Raw genomic sequence first — 25,061 nt, forward strand, 5'->3', positions numbered from 1 at the left:
TTCGGCTCAGGGCATGATCTTGAGGTTCATGAGATCGCACCCTGAGTCAGGTTCTGCACTGACAGTGCAGAGCCTGCTTGGGATTCTCTCTCTCCCTCTCTCTCTGCCCCTCCCCTACTCATGCTCTCTCTCTCTCTCTCTCTCTCAAAATAAATACACACACACACAAGATGAGACAGAGATACAAGAAGAGAGACAGTCACAAGGATTCAGCAAGACAGAAACTGAAAAAAATAGTCTAAGCTAGAGATAGAAACAGACAGAATTCGGGATACAGAGAGTCATGCATTGGTTCAACATTTACTGAGCCCCCACTGTGTATTTTAGTGCTGGGGATACAGAAGTGAACAACAAATGCCAGCTCTTGAAGAGACCCAGAGAAAGCAGTTCATCTGAAAGCCTGACACAGTGGGATGGGGCCAGGTCAGGGGAGGGCACACCCCGCCTGTAACCCGGGAGGGGGGGGGGTAGGGCAGCGGGGGGCAGGGGGCCTGCCCACACTCCTTGCCAGTCATTGGGTTCCTGGACAGAAAGGCTGACAGGGAAGGAGATCCATGGCAGAGATAGAGGCAGGGAGACAGGGAAGAGGGAGATTAAGGGTAAGATAAACTGGGAGGGATACAGATATGAACAGAAGCAGGTACTGAGAGTAAAACAGAAAGAGAGAGAGATGAAGAAAGAAACAGAAATTGAGAGTGAGAGATGAAACAAAGATAGAGACAGAGATACTGAGAGACATTCCTGGAAACAAGCCCAGTTCCAGACAGTGCACAGCCCCCACCCTCTCCCCACCTCTGGGCCCTGTGCCAGGCACCTGTCAGAAGGCTAGATCTGGTGAGGCACAGCCAGGTGAGGCAGGTGCTGGTGGGAGGGTGGGCCTCGTTCCTGAACAGTGTTTTGAGCTCTGACTCAGCCCCATCCCCAACCCTACCCCTGGGCACCTTGTGCCCTCTGGCCCACACCCCCAGGCGTGGCCATCAAGACCTGGCCTCAGGTGGGGGTGCCCAGCGAGACTCATGGGAAACTGGAGACATGGGGTGCAGCAGCATGGGCATAGGACATTCAGGGACATCTGGGAACTAGAGCATTGGAAATAGAGGTGGTGAGGGGTTCAGGGTAAGGCACAAGGCGGTCAGCATGTGGGAAGGCACCCAAGAGTCATAAGGCTAGGCACAGAAGTGCCAGGCTGATGGGGGCCAGGAGGCTAGGGGATTTGAGGGAGCATCTGGTAGATAGGTACAGAATACCAGGTTCCAAGAGCAAGGGAATGGAAGTGACAAGGGCTCAGGTGCGAGTCCCTAGCAATCACAAGCACAGGGCACAGGAGTGCCAGGCTAAAGGGTATGTCACCAGGGGTGTTTTTAGGAGTCAAGAACGTATTTAGGAATCAGAAGTATAGAGTACAGCATTCAGGGGGTCTCGGGCCCAAAGGTGGCCAGGGCATTCAGAAATGCACATCTACAGGCCAAGTAAGATGGACCTGAAGGACCCAAAGGCTCAGTAGGGTGCACCTGTTGGCCAGGTGTATTGATGTGAAAGATGCAAACAGGTGCATTGACATGGAAGTTGCCAAATAGGGCACGCTGGGCCTGGCACAACAGAGAGCTAGAGCTGGGGGGCTGGGTGGAGACCTCGGATGGGGAATCTGCAGAATGAGTGGTCTGGAGACGCCCACCTCTCCCACTCCCGGTATGCGCCCCTGCTCCACCCAAGACCCAAAGGGAATCACATAAAGGCAAAGGGGGGCAGGCATGGAGGACACAGAGCATGATGTCCACGGGTGTCACAGCGCTGTTACTGCTGCTGGCGCTAGCCAGGCGGGGTTGGGGTGCACAGGGCACTCAGCCTCGGGGGTCCTACCCCCTGGGCCCAGGCCGCTCCCACTGCTGGGGAACTTGCTGCAGCTGGAGTCTGGACGGCTGGACCATACTCTCATGGAGGTAGCCCCGAGAGTGGGTGGGGATGGGGGGAAGGATTCTGGACTCGTGGAGGTGGGACTGGGGGCTGGAACACACCTGGTTCTCTGAATGAAGACAGCTGAGGGCTCTGACCCCATGAGCCCTGAGGAAGGTTGAGGGGCCTGGAGTCCTGGGTTCCAGGAAAGGAGGAGACTAGGGGTGGAAGCTGGGAGCCCCGGCATCAGTTTGAAGGAGGAGGGGGACAGTGGGCCTGAGCTCCCGGTGCCGCCCGCTCCCTGCCTCCCTCTACCCGCCCCAGTTTCTGGGTCCTGAGGGAGTTAACAGCCTAGGGTGGGACGTCAGATAGGGGATCCGGGGGGAAGGGGTGCAGAGAGGTCTGCTCTCCTGGTTCAGGGTGGGGAGGAGAGTACCGAGGGCTCAGACGCCTGGTTCTGAGGGTGCAGAGGGCTCGGGACCTCGTCTTCCAGATCTCGAGGGAAGAGGGAGCTGGGGTCCTGGACTCCTGCGGATGAAGGAGGAGGTGGGGATCTGAGCGCCTCGGCCAGGAACGAGGGGCTGAAATGGGGACTCCTGGGTCTGAAGTTAGAGAGAGATGGGGGCGGGGCTCTGGGGTGGAGGAAGCGGTCAAGAGTCCCGACCGGGACCCGCTGAGCACCGGCTCTGCGCAGCTTTCTGGCCGCTGGGGCCCGGTGTTCACAGTGCGGCTGGGCCGGCGCCCTGCAGTGGTTCTCTGCGGCTACTCAGCGCTGCGGGACGCATTAGTGCTGCAGGCGGATGCCTTCTCTGGCCGTGGGGCCACGGCTGTGTTCGAACGCTTCACTCGCGGAAACGGTGAGTCCCCGGCGGCGGCGGCGGAAGTGCTGGTCTGGACCACCCAGTTCGAGCGATTTAAAGGGCTGGACCGGGGCAATGGGGCGGTGCCTAATAAGAATAAAGGCCAATGAAGGCAAACAGCAGGACGGTGGGGCGGAGCTAAAAGGGACCAAATAGGAGCGGGGGCGGGGGGTGGTGTCCGTTCCTCGTGCAGCCAATAGAAGAGAAGAGCCTAAGAGTCAAAGCCAAAGAGATCAGGCGCTCGTAAGGGATCGAGACCAGTAGAGGTGAGGCCAATGTGCGGATAGGACCGAGAAGGCTGGGTTTGCAGCAAAAAGGTCTGGAAAGCAGCAGAGTGAAGGGTGGCGAGGAGGCGGGCTCCAAGACCGGACGCTTCCAGGACGGGCGTGGCCAACTCCCCGGGCCGTCCCCTTCTCTGCCCCACCCCCAGGCATCGTGTTTTCTAACCGGCGGCGCTGGCTGACGCTGCGAAATTTTGCACTGGGAGCACTGGAGGAGTTCCGGCTGGGAGCGCGGACCATAGAGGAGCGCATCTTGGAGGAGGCGGATTGTCTGCTTGGCGAATTTCAAGCCACCATTGGTGCGGCCTGGTCGGGAAAGGAAAGGGACCTTTTGTGGATGTGGCTAATGATCAAGAAAGGGTTGGTGGGGCGCCTGACTGGCTCAGTTGGTAGAGCGTGGGACTCTAGATCTCAGGATGTTCCAGCACCGCGTTGAGTGTAGAGATTACTTAAAAAGGAGGTGCGGCACATTTGTAGTGAACAAAGTCAGTAAGCCAAGCCACCGCATTAAGACCCCGTCCTGTTTCCACCCCCAGGAGCACCGTTTGACCCCCAGCGGCTACTAGATAATGCTGTATCTAATGTTATCTGTTCGGTGGTCTTCGGGAACCGCTATGGCTATGAGGACCCAGAGTTCCTGAGGCTCCTGGACAGCCTCTTCAATGACAACTTCCGCATCATGAGTTCCAGATGGGGTGAGGTGAGAGGGCCCACCCCAGTCCCTTCCTCCCGTGTCAAACCTGTGCCAAGCCCCAAGTACATACACTTTGCCTACATTGGATCATTAGATTGAGAGTCTTGGAATCTTGGAAGGGAAGAGTTCTAGAACTAAGAACATTAAAATCCTGGTGCAAGGGCACCTGGGTGGCTCGGTCTGTTAAGTGTCCAACTCTTGATCTCAGCTCAGGTCTTGATCTCAGGGTCAGGAGCTCAAGCCCCGAGTTGGACTCTGTGCTGGGACTAAAGCCCTACTTTAAAAAAAAAAAAAAAAAAAAAAAGTCCTGGTTGTAATTTCCCCTGCAGGGGACCTAGTGGTCTTGTTCAAGGTCCAGTTGCCATCTTGTCCCCCCAGATGTACAATATTTTCCCCTCCCTCCTTGACTGGCTCCCGGGTCCACACCACCGATCTTTCAAAACTTCATGGAGCTTCAGGTCTTCATCTCTGAGCAAATCCAGCAGCACCAACAGACACAGCAGCCAGGGGAGCCCCGCGATTTCATCAATTGCTTCCTCGATCAGATGGAGAAGGTGCAGGCCCCTGTTACCCTAAATTCTACCCATGTCGCCCAACAAGAGGTGCCAGGCACATGGCAGCCGCCCATCTCTGTACGCAGGAACAGAAAGACCCAGAGAGCCATTTCCAGGAGGAGACGTTGGTGATGACCACACACAACCTTTTCTTTGGCGACACTGAGACCACAAGCACCGCTCTGCGTTACGGGCTCCTTATTCTGCTTAAGTACCCTGAGGTGGCAGGTCTGTGAGCTGGAAAGCCTGGGATGAGGGGCTAGGGTTTGGGGGTGGCTGGGGGTCAGGACACACGCAGCTCACGCCCTCTGCCCACCCCAGCCAAAGTGCAGTGGTAGGTCGGACACGCACCCCAAGGCTGGAGGACCGCAAGCGCCCGCCCTACACCAACGCGTGCTGCACGAGATCCAGCGCTTCATCAGCGTGCTGCCGCTGGGGCTGCCACGCGCCCTCACCCGGGACACCCACCTGCGTGGCTACTTTTTGCCCAAGGTACCCACCGAGCAAGGGGATTCTGTGCAGGGCCCCAGAGCTCCTAGAACCTAAAGCATCAGACCCGAGCCTGTCCGATGCTGAGTTACAAAGTCCTGGGAACAGAAAAGAAGGTCCACCTTCCCAGTGGCTTTTACAAGGGGTCTTGGATGGATAAAAGGCCGTGGCTAATCAAGTCCACAGGGTAATCCTTATGCATCCCCCAGGGCACCTTTGTGATTCCTCTCCTGGTGTCTTCACACCAGGACCCCACCCAATTCAAGGACCCAGACTGCTTCAACCCCACCAACTTCCTGGACGACAAGGGCGAGTTCCAGAGCAAAGATGCCTTCATGCCCTTTGCCCCAGGTATGGGCCAGGAAGGGAGGGGACAAGCCTGGGCACCCCCCCCCCCCCAGCAGCTACATGGTTCCCACCCTGCGTCCCTGTGTGCTCAGGCAAGCGAATGTGTCTGGGTGCAGGCCTGGCACGGTCCGAGATCTTCCTCTTCCTCACCACCATCCTGCAGCGGTTCTGTCTGCTCCCCATGGGGAGCCCCACCAGCATCGACCTCACCCCACGGTACACCGGCCTGGGCAATATTCCCCCAGCCTTCCAGCTCCGCCTGGTGGCCCGCTGAGGCCAGGCTCAGCTGCCCTCTGCTCACTGGCTCTCAGACCTCCTTACCTGTCTTGGTCAATAAAGGCCCTGAATTGCAAATGGACAGGTCTCCTTACCAGTAAGAGGGAGAGGAAGAGTCAGAAGTTTGCAGCTCTGAGGTAAACTTTTATTTCTTGGCTGACAGGACTTTTCACGCCCATGCTCCTCCCAGCACCTCTTCTCCTGCCCACGTAGTGGCAGCCTAGTCCAAAAGGTGCCACGGCCATAGGGGTTGGGGAGTCACTTCACATTCCAGGCTGGAGGAGTTGGCGGGGAGGGGCTTGGAGATACTCCCCCGCCACAACAAACCTTTGCCAGCATTAGGCCATGACATTCCCACCCCTATTCCTGCATCCTGGCGGGAGGCAGCAATACCTCCTTCCAGCTCTCCATGTCTGAGGAGCACGACCAGACAGGGCAAGCCACAGGCCCCCAGCTCCAGTGACGGTAGTTCCCAACGCTGGCCCCTGCCCAGGTCACAACCCCAGCCCCCATCAAAGGGCAGCAGAGGTCTCTCCTCCTCCTTGGTCCTCAGCGTCAGACGGAGCCCTCCACACCAAGCAGGACAGAGGCAAAGCCAGAAGCAGCAGCGGTGGCAGAAAAGGAGCAGGCACCGAGACCGGTGGGCTGCTGGGCCAGCAGCACAGGGGCCAAAGGCTCTCCCGAAGTCAGGGCAAGCTGTCTGTCCATGCAGCTCTGGGGCTGGCCACTAGGTGGGCGTAGCAGGTTGTGAGACAGGTACTTGGACACCTTTCTGCCCGGATGCTGGGGGTTAAGAGGAGAGGAGAGGGGGAGTCATCAGGGAAGGGACACAGAAGCCAAGAAAAACCTGGGAAGATGGAGGAGAGGACCAGAAGAAACGGGGCTCATGCTGGGGGGTGCTGGGAGAGTGGGGCTGTCTAGAGAAGATGGGCAGAGAGGAGAAAAAAATGAGTCACAAAATTTAGTTAAGAGACTGACAAGGTGAATTAGGGGACGTGAGGCCTTGGGAGGCACACGGAATAGTAAGGGTTTGAGGGAGGGGATGCCCTTTGGGAAGCAGGTACCTAGCTGATACTTGTCTTTGGCTGCTGCCCGCTCCTTGGCATCAAAATACCAGACAGTGATGGCGTACCTGGGGACCAGAGCAGCCCCAAAGGGCAGTTAGAGATTACTTTTCTTCAATTCCAGCCACCGTATCCAGTGACACTAGAGTTCACCCTTCGGAGCCTGGTTCTGTTCCCATCTAGGCCCCTCTCAGCACCTCACCACTCCCTGGCCACTCCCGGGGTCTGACAAGTCTTTGTTGGCACAGAACGGGACACCTGAGCACATCCCCACAAGCATGGGTCATACCTGGTGGCATAGGCTGGTTTCACCTCATGGGGGTTCCGCCGATCAGACCAGAAAATGAGCAACCGATCAAAGAGTGGCTCGATGTTGGCAACCACAGGCCGGCCCTCAGGGAAGATCTGCAGCAGGCCGCCATGCACCTGAGGGCAGGCCAGAGGATGAGGCAGGAGGCTGGCCGGTCCAGCCCCCACCCTCTGCCTTGCACTACCCTGCCCTCCGGAGCCTGCCAAGGGGATGTGGCAGCTGCACATATCATTCCCTCCCACCACTCAGGTTCTTAAAGTGAGTGACAGCCCAGAGTCTGCATCACCATGGAGCCGGGGCAGGAAGCTACTAAAGACAGGAAATGGGATGGGGTAGGGGTGGGGGGGAGGGGAGGGGAGTGTTCCTTAGACCAGGGGCGAGGCAGACAGCACCATTCACCAAAGGGGGAGGGGGGTGCGTGCTGCCACCACATGGTCAGCTGGAGAGAAGGAGGTGCCATTTCCCAGGAAAAGCCAGCCAGCAGGCTAACTGCACTGCCCCGCTGTGGACTGAGAAGAGGAACGGGAGAATGCCAGCAGCTGAGCTGGGAGCGGAAAACGGGGCGGATGCAGCCGCCTCACCCTCACCCCCTACCTTGACGTCCCAGTTCTGATTCAGGTAATAGATACAGGTGATGCAGCGGCCATCGCCATGGGGATTGTCAACATGCCTCACGTACCCCAGCCCGTTGCCTGGGTAACACGCCACCATGGCCTGGCAGAGACAGATGGAGGTGGGTTTACTGGGGCTAGGCAGCGATATTTGGGGAAGAAGCCATTACCTCCTCTCTTTCACCCCTCCGTGCCCCTTGCCTGTCCCCTGACTCCTCCAAGAGCTCCAGCCCCCAGACTTTCTTCTTTTCCAGCTAAGCCACCATCTACCAGAAACCTCAGCTCTTGGGCCTGAATAACCCTCTCCCTGTACACACAGGCCCAGAGCCTGGCACCCAGGTGGGGCTCAATGAGCAACTGAGGATTTTACTTCTTAAAGATAAACTGACCCCCGCCCCTCTGAGACCTTTCAGTGGAATAAAACCAATTTAAATGTTTTCTGGTATGGAAGAATGCGGCCTACTGCTCTAGACCACAGTTCCTGACCTTGGCTTCAGAGTGGAATCACCTGGGATGCTGATGCCCAGGCCCATCTCAGAGGTTCTGAAATATTTGGTCTAAGGTGGAGGCTGGAAATTTTAAAGGTTCCCCCAAGTAATTCTAATGTGCAGCAATGCTGAGGACTGCTGCCCTTGACTACAAAGAATCCCAAGTTGTGTGTTTCCTACACATATGAAAAGGTACCCAAACCCTGAGTGTGACTAGAACCTGAAATCCAACTCCCACTCCAAGAATGACCTGCTGGGTAGCCCCTGACAGTCCCGTCATCTAGATGGGCCTCAATGGCCTCATCTGTACTAAACACCTCCTCTGTTTACTGCCCTCTGACTTCAGAACTCTGGATTCCTGACCCCCACAGACCTAAGAGAAATCACTCCAGCTCTTGGCTTCGGTGTGTACAGGTCTAGCCACAGGGTTCTGACCTCCTCCCCCTGCTGGGTGCCATCCCCCTGGCCAGCCTTGACCACATGCAGGCCTAGGCCCTGGCCACTCGGGGTGCCTGTTTCTCGTTAGGGAGCTGACAGAAAAGTGGATGTGGTGTAAGGAAAAGGGCCCAGGCATTCCTTCAGACCTAACTCCCAAGGTTCGAGTCCCAGTGCTGCCACACGAGCTGTAACATCAAGTGAGAGACTTCACTTCCCTGTCTCAGGTCCCGCATCCATGAAATGGAGCTGATCAACTACCTCACAGGTATTGTGGGAAGCAAACAAGACAGATGTTTGGGCAGGCACCAAGCAAGGTGCCTGTCACATGGAGAGCTGAAGCACAGACTAAAATGACACTAAAAAGAAAAAAAAAAAAGTCCCTATCCTACCCTTTGCCCAAAGCCACTTGGGAGGACTGTGTAAGGCAAAAGGGGAGTAATGGCAGGCAGACCCTCCAGCTCCTTGGACCACCTGTCTCGACGCCTTGACCCACATTGGTGCCAGGCCACAGACCACCTGCTGATGCTCCCCACTGACGCTCAGCTACACCTGTTGGCCACAGCCCTGAAAGACAGCCCTGACCAGGAAGATTGGCATCTGCTGCCAAAACAGGGGCCTTGCCTAGCGCTCTGTGGCAGGCCAGGCCGACTCAATCCTCAGCCTTCTTCCAACACATCACTCCCAGGGCTCAACCCAGCACGAATGGTAAACAGCTCTGCGTTAAACACGTGTCCCCGAAACAGCACAGCGCCTCCCTGGGGAGGAGCAGCCAGGAGGGCTTCAGCTGGGTAAGGCCATCCAGCCGTGGAGAGCCATGCTTCTCTCTGGCAGCGCCAGGGCGAGACCTTGGCCCCCACACCCCCGGTTCAGGAGAACCTTCTTTGCACTACTCACTCCCTGCAAACGGGTCAGTGTTCTGAGCAACCACACCACTGGGAGGAAGAATGTGGCTATGTCCGGGTGGCCTGCCATCAAGCCCTCCCCAGACAGAATCCAAGCAGAGATTTTGCTGGTTCTGCACAAGGACGGGGTGAGGAAGGGAGTCCAGTGCTGTGGCGTCTTTCCCACAATCCATCCCCACACGGCAGCCAGAGACCCTTTTCTCCAGCTCTTCCTTGCTCAGATCCCTTCAAGACCCCCACCACATTCCAAGAAAACACAAAATATAAATTGTGTATTTTCACAGCCTCAGCCTTCAAGGCCACCAACCTCACCTACCATCCCCATCACTCTGCTCCAGCACCTCAGGCCTCCTCACTGCTCTCACCAGACCAAGCTCAGCCACAAGGCCTCTGCACCTGCCTGGTACACACTTCCCCTGGTCCTCCTTGTTGTTCACGTCTCGGGTCCAAGGGCACCTTGAGTATCCAGCTGAATACACCTGGGCTGACCTTCCATTCTACCCTCTCAACGTGAAATCAGCACAAGTACTTGTTTACCTAGTACTGGCCTGACAGGCAGGCCCATGGAAGCCTCTGGGGCCGAGCTTGTCTCCCTAGCGCCCAGGCAGTAGCTGCTGACTGAAAGCACTCCTCTGGGTCTCAGGGACTCCAACCTGTCCGGCCCTCCACACCCTTACACAGGGTCTCCCACCATGCATGCAGGGACAGCGTCTGTATTCTGGCATGGCATAGGAGTCGTGCATGAAGGCTGGCAACAGAAACAGGCCCTTTAAACTCCCACTGATCCCCCCACCCACCCACCCCCACACACACCATGGCCCCAGAGAAGCATCTACTTCCGCTCCTACAAGGGAAAAGGACAACAAGCAGAGTGACATGGAAGTCTGCTCCTCACCCTCCCATCTCAGGGAAGGGGTAGCTTGTGTCAGAGCCAGGAGACTTAAAGATTTAAGGGCTATTGGTGACAATGTGCCAAAAACCCAAACCCAAACACACACACACACACACACACACAGAGTCAGAAACTGGGGAGTGAGACAGTCCCACCTCCAAGCTGCTCTGAAAGGGACAAACCCAAGCCAGCCAGGCCCGCCCTATGGTCCCCGATGGCAGTCCTTGATGCCAGTGGGAGTCAACTCTCTCCCATCTGCAGGTCAACTGAGCAGAGACACTAGAGAAAGTTGGGAGAACAAAACACAGGAGTTCCACTCAAGAATGACCAATAGATGGGGTGCCTGAGTGGCTCAGTCGGTTAAGTGTGCGACTTTGGCTCAGGTCATGATCTCGCAGTTCCTGAGATTGACCCCCGTGTCCGGCTCTGTGAGGACACTCAGAGCCTAAAGCCTACTTCGAGTTCTGTGTCTCCCTCTCTCTGCCCCTCCCCTGCTCACACTCTCTCTTTCTCTCAAAAATAAACAAACATTAAAAAAGAAAAAAAAAAGAATGACCAATAGGCAGATTGTTTCTGACGCCAGCCACACTGGTGATCTGTGCCCCCAACACCTCTGTGGCCACCCACCTCAGCTCACTCTTATTCCAGAGCCTGGGGAGGGAGGCCAGATGTTGCCCTTTGAAGGTAGGAAAGCCTGGAGTTGCTGTCTCACTGGGGCAGGGGAGGGTCTGAGAGGAACTCCAGTGATTGGGTTGGGTCCTCCCCTCCATTCTCAGTTGGCCTGGTTTGTTCTTACCTCCCAGAGCAACAGAAGTCACCCAAGACTAAAATAGTCCCAACACCCCCAGTCCCCAACCACATCCAAAGCACCAAAGGAGAAGAAATCGGCTCCCTCTACTTTCCCCTTCTCTCTTAAAACTGCCAAAGACTAGCTGGGGACTTAACTGATTTTCGTATCCTGTAGATGAGCAAACTGAGGCTCAGGAAAGCATGCTGCTCTGGGCCACTCAGCTCTCGTGGTCTCCCGCCCAAACTCCCTCCTGTGAAGGTGGGTGACCTGGGGTGCAGGTGCTGAGGACCTTGTGGCCAGGGAGACTCCCACTCATCTCTCCTGCCTCGCAGGAGCAGAGCCTAGGGAAAGGCCTCCTATGGCTCTCCAGCTATCAGGTAAGGGAGGAGGAGGAAGGAAGTAGGACAGGACAAGTTCCAGCTGGGTGGGGAGGATGCCGGCTTCAGCCCAGAGGGAGCCTGGATCCCTAAGCCAGCTCCAGCCAGTGACAGAGCTGTACAGAGGCAGGACCCAGGATGGGATCAGACTGAAGAGGGAGACATCAGGAGCACAGCCTCATGCCCGCAGGGAAGCAAGCAGCCCCGCCACCAGCCAGGCATCACTGGCGTGCAGCAGGCACTCCCTACGAGGCCTTGTCCAGAAAGGCCCTGTGGACCAAGGTCTTCTGAAAAGCTCCTGACCCTAAGTTCCTGAACAGGCAGCTGGAGACACTGATGACTGCCCATAAACTCCACAAAAGAGCATTTTTCTTAAAAAAGGGTCTGTGGTTCTGACAGATTGTCAAAAAAGCCCAGGTGTCCAAAAAAAAAAAAAAAAAAAAAAGGATTAACAACAACTACTCTAAAACAAGAAAAAGGCACCAAAAGACACAAAATAGAAAATCAAGAAAACAGATTAGGACCGACAGGAACGAAGTGATGGATAAACGAGACAGAAAGGATGAGGGGAGAGTCTAGGATGGGGAAGCACAGGAAAGGGGGAGGACAGGACCCCCATCTCCCAGGCCAGCACACAAGCAGCCAGCGCCACCCTCAGGAAGCTGTCCTTGCTGCAGATGCCACAGCATGGCACAGGGGTACAATGGAGTCCAGCGCCAGCCAGGCGCAGCGGGCAGCACCTCCTCCCTCAGCCTGGCACTGGCTTCACCGCTGCCACCCTCCCCACTCTGTCTCCTGGTTCTCCTGCCTGGAAGACAGAACAGACGGACCAGAGACAGACAACAGGAGGGACTAGACAGACCAGGAGACAGGGATGGATGAAAAGATAGAGAAACAAGGAAAGAGAAAGTGCACAGACCCCCAAAGTCCCCACACGGAGACAGAGCCCAAAGCAAACTCCAACACCAGCACTCCCCCCACTGGAGCTGCCTAAACCCTTCTGTGACCCCAGAAGCCGGTCTCCAAGCGCACAGGTACCCGATAGAGAAGCGTTGCCCCATCCCCCTCCAACAAGGCCCTTGCAGCCTTACCTTGGTGCGCCCGTTGATGACGTAGCCACCCAGGCGCCCAGCACAGTGGCGGATTACAGCATCCACGTGGGCCATGAGGACCCCGATGCTTCGGCAGCCCGGCTCGTGGCCTTCCACCCAGGCAATCTGGTCCCCGCGAATGCTGCGTGGCGGGATAGCCCGCTGGCTCACCAGCTGCCCGTCACGCAGGCGCCCACTCCGCTTCAGGGCCTCCACCTCGGCCAGCACACAGCCACCCAATGCTGCCCCCAGGAAGCTGTCCTTGACACAGATGCCATAGTACCGCATGCAGGGCACAATATAGTCCAGGGCCAGGCGCTCGGGCGTGGCGGGCAGCACCTCCTCCCTCAGCCCTGCGCTGGCCTCGCCACTGTCACTGCTGCAGCCCGTCCCGCCCTCCCCTTCGGCCTCTGCCTCCCGGTTCTCCTGCCTGGCCCAGGACCGCTTGCTGGGTGCAGGGGCATCCCCGCCATCCTCTGCCCACTTCCGTTTGGGGGCCTCAGGCCGGGCGCCCTGGGCCGCCAGGCGCTGGCACCCCTTGGTGACCAGTGCTGCAGCGCCCTCACTCTGCAGGGGCCGCAGCTCACCACCATCCTGCCCGCCTAAGCCCTCCCGCAGGGGGCTGGCTGTGGTGGAAGTGGCTGTGACCCTGGGGGTCCCGCTCCCCGCCGAGGCCTCACCAGGTGCTCCTGGTCGGTGGTAGGAGGGTAGCAGGGGACAGGGCAGGTAACTCTCCACCCCCATCCTGGCCCGGCCAGGCTCCGAGGGCTCTGACACAGAACCCGGCAACTGAGGGAGAGCCTGACTCAAGGGCTGCGGCTGGCACGGGCTGTCCATGGCAGCAGCGTCTTCATCCCCCGGGCATGGAGGGCACGGCCCGGGCCCATGGTGCCACCCTCCTCCGCCTCCGCCTCCTCCACTTGATGCAGCCGGGGGCCGGAACGGCTGAGCCTGGCGTGGGGCAGGATGAGGCAGGGCAGGCAGCAGAGGCTCTTCTCGTGCCCTGGGGGTGCTCACTGGTCCCCAAGTCCTCTGCCGCCCCTAGGGGCTTGGGAAAGGACCCGTCAGGGTGGCTGAAGAGGGAGAGAGAAAAAACGGAATGTGAGAAGAGCTAGAGGCAGTCCGGTGGGGGTAGTGGTGAGGAGTGGCAGGGGCAGTGGGGAGGAAGGCAGACTCGGCTACGGAGACCCCCCCCCCCCCAAACGCCAGGCCAAGTCGGGGAGAAGATCATGGGAATTTCGGGCGGGAGGGGGGAATCACGGAGACAGAAGGCAGTGAGGGAGACAGCCGAAGAGAGGAGTGAGACTGGGGAGATGACCCAAAGGCACAGGACTACGGTGGGGGCTCGGACACAGAAACTGAACAACAAGGAGAGACGGGGCCTGGAGTAGAAAAGGAATACTGGGGCAGCAGGGAGCGCGAGAGTTGGAAACAAATCCACAAGGTGGGGGGGGACTCTGCCTGGGGATTCCAGGGACACACGGCGGGAACGTAAGGCTCCACAGACAGAGCAAACCGGGGAGTCCAGAGACAAAGAGAATGGGGGGATCCAGAGACGGAAAAGCCGACCGGAGAGAAGCTGGGAGGGCGAGCCTGAGACGGCCGGACTGAACGGGGCGGAGGGGTCAACCTAAGCCCAACGAGAGGAAACCAGCCGGCGGCTGACACACACCCAGACGGAAGGGAGGGCCTAAGACAGACAGACAGACGGAAGGCAGCCGCGGGAGGAGGGTCCACAACGACAGGGGGAAGGGCGGGGGAGGGGACAGGACAAGAGAGGGCGGCCCCTCCCAACCCCCTTCGGTGCGGGCCTCCCAGCTCCGGGCGCCGCAGGCGACGGAGGCCCGGCCCGTGGACCGCTCGGACCCCGGATTCCCTCCCCCCCACCACCGCCGTCGGCCGGCGCGCGCTCTCCGCTCCCCCGCCCTCAACGGCCGGCACTCAACGCGCCCGGCGCGTTCCCTCCCCCACGCCCTACCCCCACCCTTCCCTTCCCGGGGTCGCAGCGCTCCGCCACGCCGGGCCGGCAGGCGCCCCCACACCTCGCTCGGCTCGCGCCCGCGCCCAGGCTCGCGCGCCCTCTCCGCCCCACTCCCTTCCTAGCTCTCTCCTCACCGAGCTTTTTCCTCCGGCCTCGGCGCCGTCGTTTGTGCCAGCCGCCCAGCGCCGCACAGCGCGCCATACCCCGCCCCCACCTCCCGCGACGCTCCGCCCCTGCCTCGCCCGCTGGGCACGTGACCTCACCCGCTGAGGAGGCCGTGCGTGCGCAGGCGTGAGCCGCGCGGGGCGGAGCAAGGAAGTTCAGAACACCCTCCTGGAGGAAGGGGAAATGGGTCGGCCGCCAACGCGAGGCTCATTTGCGTACTGCACTCCGCCCCTTTTGCCCGGGAGGAGGAAGGGGGTTAAAAGGGCTGGATCGGGGAAAGGGGGGAGGGTTCTGCGGTAGGCCAGGCGATGTGGGAGTGGCATGCAAATAAGGTTGTTTCCATAGGCCTGCCCACCCTCTCAGAGCCCAGAGCGCCGGAGAATGACGTGTAGCCGGGTCGGACAGTGGCATGCAAATGAGGTTATTTACATGAGCAGCCCCGCCTTCTCACCGCCCAAGAATAGAGATGTGATAAATGTCTGCACAGTTAGTTGGGAAATGTATGTAAATGCACACATTAGTAATCTACTTAAGTACCTTCTATAACGGAGGGAAAGAAGTGCAGAACGCCCCTGAGAGAAGAGAGAGCGGACTGGAAGGGATGTGTGCCAAAATATGATCCGCTTCATCCTGCCTCTTCGGGACAATTGTGGGCAACCTAGGAAGGCTACGCAGAGAAGACATTTGTCTAACAGCCTTGGGTCTATGAACATTTTGGGCGACCCTGCCTGGAAGGACTATGCAGATAAGGTCATTTAAATACCCTGCCCCCTCCACCATCGCCAGGGCAGACGGGGGTTTAGGGGCTCAGGCCTGCCCTCTGAGTGGGTTAGTGCTGACCTGGGGATGGCAGAGACATTGGGAGGGTCTCGGGGGGCTGCACCTGTCCCTGGTTTTGTCAGTTCACCAGGACGCAGAGAGATATACACCAGTCTCAAGTATGCAAGGGTCAGGGTTGCACAAAGGCCCACAAAGCCTTCAGGGGCATACTCAGGGTTCATGGTCACACACAGGTGTATCAAAGATGCCAAATTCACACTAAGACAAACACACCTCAGGGGCATACATACACAGTCACACATGCAATAGTCAGACACTGCCTGGAACTTTCAAGCATCAAACACACGTAGGTTTCACCTACAAACCTGAATTTTCATTCCCCGGCATTGGTGCCCAACACCACCAGCCTCATGGATACAATCACTGAGGACACAAAGCAGTCACAAGCAACAGTGTCACACACAATCAGCACACATTCCTACAGATGCCATCACACACCCATCACACACATCACAAACACAAGGACATCAGCGCTACACAGGTGGGCCTCCAGCATGCCTTGTCACAAGTGCAGTGAGAAACCCCCCTCCACAGCAAACATCTGAGTCATGGTGTACCCCCACATCATATCCAAACCACAAACATGATCCCCAAACACGTGGTTCTTCCATCAGGGACCTCTTCTGTCTCCCCTCCCTCCCCATCACCCCAAAATAACGGAGGCCAAGACGCAGGTGTAAACAATGCTTTATGGAGGTGGAGTAGGGACTGAACAGGCCTCCAGGCAATAAATAACACATACTCGCAATGGCAGGGCCAGGCGGGGAGCTGGGGCCAATTGCCCTGGTCTCAGGCTTTGGGAACTCTTAGAGTATGGTTAGGGTTTCAGGGGGGACAGGGGTTAGCCAAGACAGAGGAAGCAGCAGCAGGTACGGATTCCCCCTTCCCCCGTGGCTCAGTCTTGCCCCTCAGCCAGGCCCCACCAGGCCAGGGAAGGGGGATAGGTGGCGGGGCAGCTTCTCTGGGGCCAGGACAGGTGAGGGGCTCTGCCTCCCAGGGCCTGGGGCTAGGCCCCAGCCAGAGGGCAGGGCTGGTCCTGGAGAACAGGTGAGCTGAAAGAAAAGTGTGTGGTGAACTACAGGGATCCTCAGTCTGTCCAGCCGGTATCTCTGCCTCATTTCTGGGTATCTTCCTGCCCTCCTATCTGTGTCTGTCTGCCCATACCTTTCTTTTTCTCCCAAAGTTCCTACATTTGCCGTCTGATTTTCTGCAGGCAATTTGGAGCTATCTCTTTGAGGGTACTTGTATCTCCCTATTTATCTGTCTCAGAGAGCTGACCCCTGGAGTCTATAGAGGAGTATCTCAATATCTAAATTTCGCATCCCACCTTTGTTATCTCTGTGTTCCTGGATCACCGTGGCTCATTCCAGTGTTTTCCAAACTGAAGAGCTGCATTTGGTTAGTGGTTGTTGCTTCAGCTACAGATAGCATTACCTGGGAGCTTCTAGAAATCCGGAAATCACTTCAGAGTCTCTGGGGTGAGGCCCAGACATCAGTAGCTTTTAAAGCTCTCCAGGTGATTTCAGTGTGTGGCACTGCATGAGTGGGCTGGGAAATCAGTTTGGTGGGCCTTGGCCAATTTGTCAATGAACGAATAAAATAGAATAGAGAATATCAGGGGGCACCTGGGTGGCTCAGTCGGTTAAGCGGCCGACTTCAGCTCAGGTCATGATCTCGCGGTCCGTGAGTTCAAGCCCTGCGTCGGGCTCTGTGCTGACAGCTCAGAGCCTGGAGCCTGCTTCGGATTCTGTGTCTCCCTCTCTCTGACCCTCCCCCATTCATGCTCTGTCTCTCTCTGTCTCAAAAATAAATAAACGTTAAAAAAAATTAAAAATAAAAAAAAAGAATAGAGAATATCAGAGTGCATCACGTGTAATAGGAATATTGGTCCACAGCGACAGCAAAGAGATTGCTGGGTGTCAGAGGCTGGGGGGATGGGGGAATGATTGCCTAATGAGCACAGGGTTTCCTTAGGGTAATGAAAATGTTTTGGAACAAGACAGAGGTGGTGGTTGCACAATTTTGTGAATGGACTAAGTGCCACTGAATGGTGCACCTTAAAAGGGCTAAATTTAGGTCATGTGAATTTCACCTCAATCAAAAAACATTAGTGCTAGGAAAGTGTTTCAGTCTTTTATGTGTGTGTGACTGTATTAGATCAAAGTATACAATTGATTTCCTCCTGCAGACTGCAGTCAGTAACATCTGAAAAAGCACTGTCTTATTACATTTGATTCACTGAGGGTAAACACTGAAATGGATGCTATACTAAGCCCGAGGGTGAAGAATACGCACCCATCCATTTCTACACAGCGCGACTCTTTAAAATGGACAGTAAAAAGAAAAATAATTCACAGCCCTCGTTTATCGAGTCTCCACTAAGTGTCAGGCCCTGTTCTAAGGACTTTACATGGATTAATGTAATTAATCTTCACAAAACCTACGTGAGGTAGGTACTATTATTAGCCCCAATTGGAAGGTGAGGCAACCAAGGCCCAGAGATGTTAAATAATTTGCCCAGTGTCACACGGGTAGCAAGTGACAGAGTCAGTTTAAACACAGGCAACCTGGCTGGGGAATCTCTGATCTGTCACCTCCCTCCTTCTCAGACGGGGAAGACAAACACAAACAATAATGATCAAGTATTCAGACTGAATGCTTTAAAAAATAGGGGGCAGTTGTGAGACCACTCAGCTAGAGGCAGTGACCCCATCTGGGAAGCTGATAAAGGTGTCTTGCAGCAAGAGTCGTTTTAGCAGAGAGCAGATGATGAGTGGCATCTGGCCTAAGAAAGGAGGCTGGAGGACAGACAGGCACACCTAACCGAGGCACAGCAGAGGCAGAGGCATGGAAGGAAAAGAATTTTCTGCCCTAAACACTCATCCTTGACTCCTCTCTTTCAAATGCCATATCCATTCATCAGGAAATTAGGTTGGCTCTGCCTTCAAAGTATACCCAAGGTCGAGCACTTCCCCCCCTCAGCCACTCTGGAGCTGCCAATAGCGGGAGGCGGGGGGGGGGGCGCGGGGGGGGGTGTGAAACACAGGGGATAATTGGCAAGACAGACACCCTCCCAAAGAAGTGGGGATGGGACCTGATCCTGTAGGATCCTGCAAGCCCGGCAAGGAGTCTGGACCAACCATAGGGGGGAAGTGAGGCTTGCTGGAGGAGGAGGAGGCGGTCAGAGATGGTGTTCCTGGCAGAGGGAACAGCATGAGCAAAGAGCCAGAGAAATGGAAAGAACTTCGGTGTGGCTCCGGTGGCCTGAGTGCTGGGGAGAGGTGTGAGCTGAGGCAGGAGAAGCTGGCGGAGGCAAACACCAGGCTGGGAGCTTCAGCTTGGTCCCATGAACCCTGGGAGCCACGGGTGGTTTTAAACAGGGGAGGGACAGGATCAGATTTGTGCTTTAGAAAGACCCAGTGGCTCCATCAAGAGGGTACAAGACTGGAGACAGAGACCAGGGAGGATACAAAGCTATCCACGTCTCAGTCCCTCCTCCCCCCCAACCCTGGTCCTGTCCACCATCTTCTCTCAGCTTGACTTTGCAGTAGCCTCCTCACTGGTCTCTCAACAACCACCCCCGCCCACCCCCTTCTCTCCTCTATACGCAGCCAGAGGGACCCTGGGAAGACCTGAATCAGGTCCTGTCCCTTCTTTGCTCGGAGCCCTCCTGTGGCTCCCATCCCACCCAGGGTATAACCCAGAGCCACCTCAAGGACAGCCAGGCCCTACCTGATGATCTGCTTCCCCTGATCCCTGACTTCATCTCTTATTTACCACTCCCAGCCCTCAATACACACGCATACTCCACTCCAGCCACACTGGCCTCCATGGACTTCCTCATCCAGGCCAGGCATGACTTACCTCAGGGCCTCTGCACTGGCTGTTCTCTCTGCCTAGAACACTCTTCCCCCAGGGACCCATATGACCCCGTCCTTCTCCTCCTTCAGGTCTTTGCTCAAATGTCACCTCCTCAGTAAGGGCTTTCCCGCATCATCGTAAAACTCCACTCCTTACCTCCCCACCCCAACTTCCTTGCTTTATTTTTCTCCATAGCTCTTATCTCCTTAACTACAATATCATTTTCTTATGTGTCATGATTATTGTCTGTCTCCTCCCTAGAGCATGTTGGCCCTGCGAGGGCAGGAATTCTCTAGCCCACTGCTCAAACAGGACCTGGCACACAGTGGACACTCGATAAATATTTGCCAAATGGGTGGGTCGGAGATCCAGGGCAGCAAGGTGGTGGTGAGATGGAGAGGACATCCCTGAGGCCAGGATGATGGCTCCTTTCACTAAACCATTTTTGCGTCTCTCTTTTCTCACTCTGTTTTTCTTGTCACCTCTCCTTTTCTGTGTCTCCGTCTCCGCTCCGTATCCCCCCCTTGCCAGGACACCACCCCTGCCGTCCCCAGGCCCTGGGCTCCCACCTGGCTCCGGACGTCTCAGCAGCCACAGGGCTGAGGGGCCACGGCCTGGGCACTCCGAGGCTGCCGCAGCTGGCGGAGGGACGCGTCCCCATACTGAATGCCTGAGCCCATCCTCTCGGGGTCGAGCTCACCTGGGGGGCAGGGGAGAGGTCAGGACTTGTCCCCCAGAGACCTCTGGGCCCTGCCTTCTACTCCCACTCCCACTCTGGGCAGTCAGGGGCCTCACCTGAGTCGATCTTGTTCAGGATGGTGCGGGCACACTTCAGGAAAGCCTCCTCCACGTTCTCACCCGTGAGGGCACTAGTCTCCAGGAACATTAGCTCTAGGGGGCAGGGCCTGGGTCAGTCCCCAGCCTCCCCTTGACTCTGACCTGCCACCTCTCATTTTGCCCTCACTCCAGGCCTCTGTTGTCCTGCTGTGAAGGGCCATCTCCCCAGGTTCCCGCCTACACACCTCTTCCCCTAGAAAGTTCTCTCTGACCTTCCAGCAGGACCAGGTGCCCCACCCTGGGCTCCCAGGGCCCCCCTGTGTCTCCCCTATCCCAGCCCTGACCTCTCTGGGCTGTCATTATCTGCAGAGGGTGGTGTCCCCTTTCCCCACCCACTAACGGTGAGCCCACGACAACTGGGCCCAGGGCGTCTTTCACACTCTGTCCCCAGCACCATCTAGGACAGGGCCAGGCCCACCACAGTCTACCCTTCAGCCACATGACAAGGCCACACAGAAAGTAAGAGCCAGGACTCAAACCCACATCTTTCTCATGGCAAGACATCCTCTAAACCTGGAAGTTACAAATTGGGGAACATGGAGACAGACCCTGAGCCAGTAGATGTTTGGCCCACACGAAGTTTTCAAGTGAGTTTATACTTGCACACCTTTTGCTGTGGCCGTTGGTCCTGTCCACGCGCCTAACACTGGTGCCTGCTAACCTGGGGTCTGCCCTGTCCTATCTCTTATTCACAAAACAGGCCTGGCCCCTCGGGCCATCGAAGTTTGCAACCCCCACATTATACCAATACCCTGCACTGGCCAAAACCTTCTTAGCAGCCAATGTTCCTCAAGAGGCCGCTGCCACATCCGGGCAGTGCGGTGGGCTCTCCATGGACCAAATCCCTTGAGCCATCCATCACGTACTATGTTGAGACAGAAAGGCCGTGACTCCCACTTGTCAGATGAGGAAACGGGACCAGAGTGGTGGCACAGCTCACATGTGGCAACACTTGAATTTGAACCCAGACCTCGAAATCTCCACATTCTCTTGCTGGGCATAGCCGCAGATGGCCGGGAGGCCTGCAGGCCTGCAGGGACTGCCCCTGCTCCTCTGCTGAGCACCCCCCCCATCCCCCCGCCACTGGCCCACCACAGGACCCTCACCGTTCTCCTGGGCAAAGCGGGAGGCCTCCAGGAAAGTGACCTCACGCTCCGGGTCCAGGTCCTTTTTGTTGCCACAGAGGATGACCACGATGTTGGGGCTGGCCAGCGTGCGGGCATCCGTCAGCCAGGCAGCCAGCGAGTTGTAGGTCTCCCGGCTATGGAGAAGGGAGACAGGAGGGAGGCAGGCACAGGACAGGGGCTCTGCCCAGGCCCTGCCCCACCCTCTCCTCTCCCTGTACCCACCTGGTGATGTCATACACCAGCAGAGCTCCAGCCGCGCCTCGGTAATAACTCCGTGTCACCGACCTGTGGGGCCAGGGGGACCCAGTCACCCCCGAGGCTGGGGTCTGCCCTGAGACTGCCCCCCTCTGCGGAGAGAGACTGGTGGTTCGGAGGCCCCCCTTCACTGCTGGCCCATCCCCCAAAAGCTGGCAGTGGTCTGGTCTCACCACAATTTCTTTCTTTGTCTCCCTCAATCTCTGTCTCCTTTAGCTGTCTGTCTGTCTGTCTGCCTGTGTCTTTCTGTATGTCCTCACTGGTCTGTGTCTTCCTGTCCGTCTCTCTTGCGTGTGTATGTCTCTCATTCTGTGTCTCTCTATCTCTGTCTGTCTCTGTGGCCCTGGTTCTCTCACCCTCGCTCTTGATTTCTCATGCGTTCATTCATTCACCTCCCCTTTGCCCAGGCCTGGCCATGTGCTCTGCAACTACATCCGCTTGTCCCTCTCCCACTGTGGCCAACTGTATGCATCTCCCAGTCACCTGTCTGGGTCCCTCTGGAACTCAGGCAATCATTCCATGAGCGTACACTGAGCACTTACTGCAAACCCAGTGCAAGCCGCACACCCTTCACCTTCTCTGTGTCTCCCACACAGTGGATCTACACGCCAATATTAACGTAGCAGCGACGACTTGCTGGCCTGGGACCACACTTCCCCATGGATTGGGTTCCCTCATGTGTCTCCTCTGTCTCTGTATCTCAGATTCAGGGTTTCTATGCATCTCCCACCTTTTCTGCAGCCATTTTCTGAAGACATACTGTGCACTGAGCCCTACACCTTTCTCTCCTCCCCACCCCCCGCCCCAAAACACATCCATTTCTCTGTCTCTCTGGCTCTGCCTGTCCCACCCTCCCTGTCTCTGGCTCTGACCTGCTTCTCTTTGTGTCTCTTTATCACCCTTATCTTGCTCTTCTGCTCAGTCTCTGTCTCTCTTTCTCTGTCCCTTTCGGAGTGTGTATATCTCTTTCCAGTTTCCCTTTCTCTTTCAATCTCTCTTTTTTCCATCTCTACCCCTTGCCCCCAACCTAAGCACCTCTCCTGGGTGCCAGTGTCCATCCCTCCAGCCATATGGGTCTATCTATCGCTGTCGCTCTAGGGTCTGTTGGTCTCTCCCTTCACTAGGCTTCTTTCTCAATGTCATTTTCTCTCTCACTATCTCTGCTCTCTCTCCAGGACTCCTGCTCTCTCTGGCTAGAGGTAACTGTAAGCAGTCTCTGTCTCTCTCCCTCGACCTTGCCTGCCCTCTCAATGTCTCCTGGCTCCTGTCATATCTCCAAGTGATTCTGCACACACAACCCCCCCTCCCCTGCCCCCATTTTCTTTCCTCTGTCCTCTGCCCGCCCCCTCCCTTGGGAGCCCAGGCCACCTACCGAAACCGCTCCTGGCCGGCTGTGTCCCAAATCTGTAGCTTCACAGTCTTTCCACCCACGTTGACCACGCGAGATCCAAACTCCACGCCGATTGTGTGGTTGGAGTCCTGTTTGACTGGGAGTGGGAGGGAGAGAAGAGGCAGTGCAGGGGCTCAGAAGATTCCCTGTCCTCCAAGGCCTCCTCAGCCTGTACAAAACCATTCTCATTGCAGGGGTGACTGAGGCTCAGGGAGGGTCTAGCAAAGAATACATACCAAGGCAAAGACCAGGCAGCCGGCACTGGAACTGTACCTCTGGCCAGCCCTGCCCCTGCCCACACCATGCCCATGCCCACAGTTCAGTGATCCGGGGACCATTCCCAGAAACTCACACTTATTCTCAATGAACTGATGAAGGAGACATGATTTTCCAGTTCCTGCGCTGCCAATCACCAGGAATTTGAAGAGGAAGTCTGAGCAGGTGGAGTCAAAATCAGGAAAACCCATATGGAGAGAATGATACAGGGCAAAAGATGGAAACCAAGAGACCATCACAGTTATAAGGAGACAAACAGACACAGGCAGAATCAGAGCAATGGGTAAGAACGGTAACAGGCAACTTTTATATACAGCTTACTACATACCAGGCACAGTTTTAAAGTTCTTTACTTATATCAACAGCTTGCTTCATTCTCAGAAAAAACTCTATGAGGGAAGTATACTAACAATCATCCCCATCTTCCAGATGAGGAAACTGAGGCCAGAAAAGTTAACTGGCTTGCCCACGATCCCACAGCCAGGCAGAACAGGGATTCGAACCCAGGTCAACTGACTCCAGAGTTCAAAATCTTACCTACTATGTTGTGAACACCTCTTGAAAGCCATCTTGAAATCCTACCCTTCACAATTTCACCTCCTACCACTCTCTCATTCACTCTGCTCTAGCCTCTGGCCTTCAGTCTATTCCCTAAAAATGGCAAGCTGGTTCCCACCTCAGGATCTTTGCACTTGATCCCAATGCTTTTCCTTTATTTGTTGAAGGAATGTAGCTCCTTCTGACTCTTAAAACAGTGCTCTTTCTATCGCACCCTGTCCTCCCACCTCCAATTCATCCCTTCATCCAGATTTTCCAATTCCCAGCCCCTCCTTCCCAGGCCCAAGGCCCTGCCCCTAGCCTCAAGTTTAAGCCCCACCCCTTGTCACTAGTCCCTCCCACCTCCTAATTCAAGGACAACTCATCCCCAACCCCATTCCAGACCTCTCAAGCCAGAGCAGTCCCAGGGTCCACAGCATCCCCTCAGGATTCTCCTAGCCCACCCGGCTCGACCCCTGCCATTCACAGTCAGCCCCACCCGATCCACTCAGGCTCCGCCCTGACACATTAAGGCCCACCCTTTCTCTCAAGGCCTGCGCTCATCCACCAGGACTGGCTACCTCAAATCCCGCCCCAGATCTATTTAACCCACACACCAGACCCTCAGGCTCCGCCCAAATAGATGGAGCTCAGCCTCAGACCCACTAAACCCCTCCCAGTATCCACCAGGCCCTGCCCCATACCAGACCCCGCCCCCTGGCACATAAGGCTCCGCCCCATTCCCCAAAGGCCGCATCCTCTCTGGGCCCAGACCCCAGACTCCGGCTTCGGCACACCACCCTCACCGTAGGTCTCGGCCATGACTCGGTCGCGGCCGCTTGGGGCCGCAATATGGCGCCGCGGCCGCGCCTGCTCCTCGGCTGGCAGCCGCTCCACTCCGGCTGCAGCCCCGGCTCCTTCCTACTCCCGGGGCCGGCGCCGCCACTTCCGCCTCCACCCCCCTACGGCGCGACCCGCTAGGGCTGCGGGATACCAGGCCACGCTGCCCAAAGGCAGGGATTGGTGAACTCGACGGCCAGGAGGCGGGACAAAAAGCACGGATTGGCGGCGTGAGAGGGGGACGTGCCGAGGGAGGCGGGACTGAGACGAGCGATTGGCTGAGCAAGTGGGAAGGTACCGTACAGAGGTGCTTAGCCGAGCTGAGAAACGGATTTGGTCAGGAGTATGGGTGCAGAGTCGAGACTCCAGATTGGGTAGGAGCGGACCTGGGGGCGGGGACACAGCTGCAAAGAAGGGGCATGGGCAGAATTGACAGAAAGACCCTGAAGAAGAGCGGGTAATGAGCGGGCAAAGGCTCTTTCTGACCTCAAAGGCAAGGATGAAAACTGCGGGAATACGCGCAGGCTAACCTCCCACCTCCCTTTTCAGATGATCTTCCATGAAAACCTCTATTCTGCGATTTATGTCTTCCTC

General features: G+C 56.7%; 3 protein-coding genes across 5 annotated transcripts; 1 reads left to right on the plus strand and 2 right to left on the minus strand.

Annotated features, from left to right (window-relative positions):
• The first annotated feature begins 1,751 nt into the window (after nt 1-1,751).
• Nucleotides 1,752-5,455, plus strand: LOC124511736 (cytochrome P450 2F2-like). Its single transcript, XM_047079103.1, is given in 11 exon segments — nt 1,752-1,952; nt 2,588-2,814; nt 3,041-3,333; nt 3,571-3,734; nt 4,107-4,158; nt 4,161-4,282; nt 4,369-4,503; nt 4,581-4,671; nt 4,674-4,774; nt 4,981-5,122; nt 5,212-5,455. Coding segments are annotated over 11 exon segments (1,710 nt in total). The 3' UTR covers nt 5,394-5,455.
• A 63-nt stretch (nt 5,456-5,518) lies between these two features.
• Nucleotides 5,519-14,553, minus strand: EGLN2 (egl-9 family hypoxia inducible factor 2). Of its 2 annotated transcripts, XM_047078015.1 has the most exons (6): nt 14,474-14,553; nt 12,359-13,431; nt 7,364-7,483; nt 6,749-6,885; nt 6,460-6,527; nt 5,519-6,178 (listed from the first exon to the last, which is right to left on the minus strand). In XM_047078015.1, the coding sequence occupies exons 2-6, from the start codon at nt 13,193-13,195 to the stop codon at nt 6,123-6,125; spliced, it is 1,218 nt and encodes a 405-aa protein (XP_046933971.1). In that variant the 5' UTR covers nt 13,196-13,431; nt 14,474-14,553; the 3' UTR covers nt 5,519-6,122. The 2 variants fall into 2 exon arrangements, with proteins under 2 accessions (XP_046933971.1, XP_046933972.1); XM_047078016.1 differs by lacking the exon at nt 6,460-6,527.
• A 1,462-nt stretch (nt 14,554-16,015) lies between these two features.
• Nucleotides 16,016-24,590, minus strand: RAB4B (RAB4B, member RAS oncogene family). 2 transcript variants are annotated; one of them, XM_047078020.1, is made up of 8 exons: nt 24,434-24,590; nt 23,167-23,247; nt 22,797-22,911; nt 21,392-21,454; nt 21,149-21,303; nt 20,001-20,096; nt 19,775-19,905; nt 16,016-16,396 (listed from the first exon to the last, which is right to left on the minus strand). In XM_047078020.1, exons 1-7 carry the CDS (start codon nt 24,447-24,449, stop codon nt 19,790-19,792), a joined length of 642 nt encoding a protein of 213 aa, XP_046933976.1. In that variant the 5' UTR covers nt 24,450-24,590; the 3' UTR covers nt 16,016-16,396; nt 19,775-19,789. The 2 variants fall into 2 exon arrangements, with proteins under 2 accessions (XP_046933976.1, XP_046933974.1); XM_047078018.1 differs by lacking the exons at nt 23,167-23,247; nt 24,434-24,590 and having other exon boundaries at nt 21,392-21,516; nt 22,797-23,150.
• Nucleotides 24,591-25,061: the final 471 nt, after the last annotated feature.

Source organism: Lynx rufus, unplaced genomic scaffold (assembly GCF_022079265.1).
Source record: "Lynx rufus isolate CCGP_SWC_20201006 ecotype Redwood Valley unplaced genomic scaffold, mLynRuf1.p SCAF_16, whole genome shotgun sequence".
Classification (NCBI taxonomy): domain Eukaryota; kingdom Metazoa; phylum Chordata; class Mammalia; order Carnivora; family Felidae; genus Lynx; species Lynx rufus.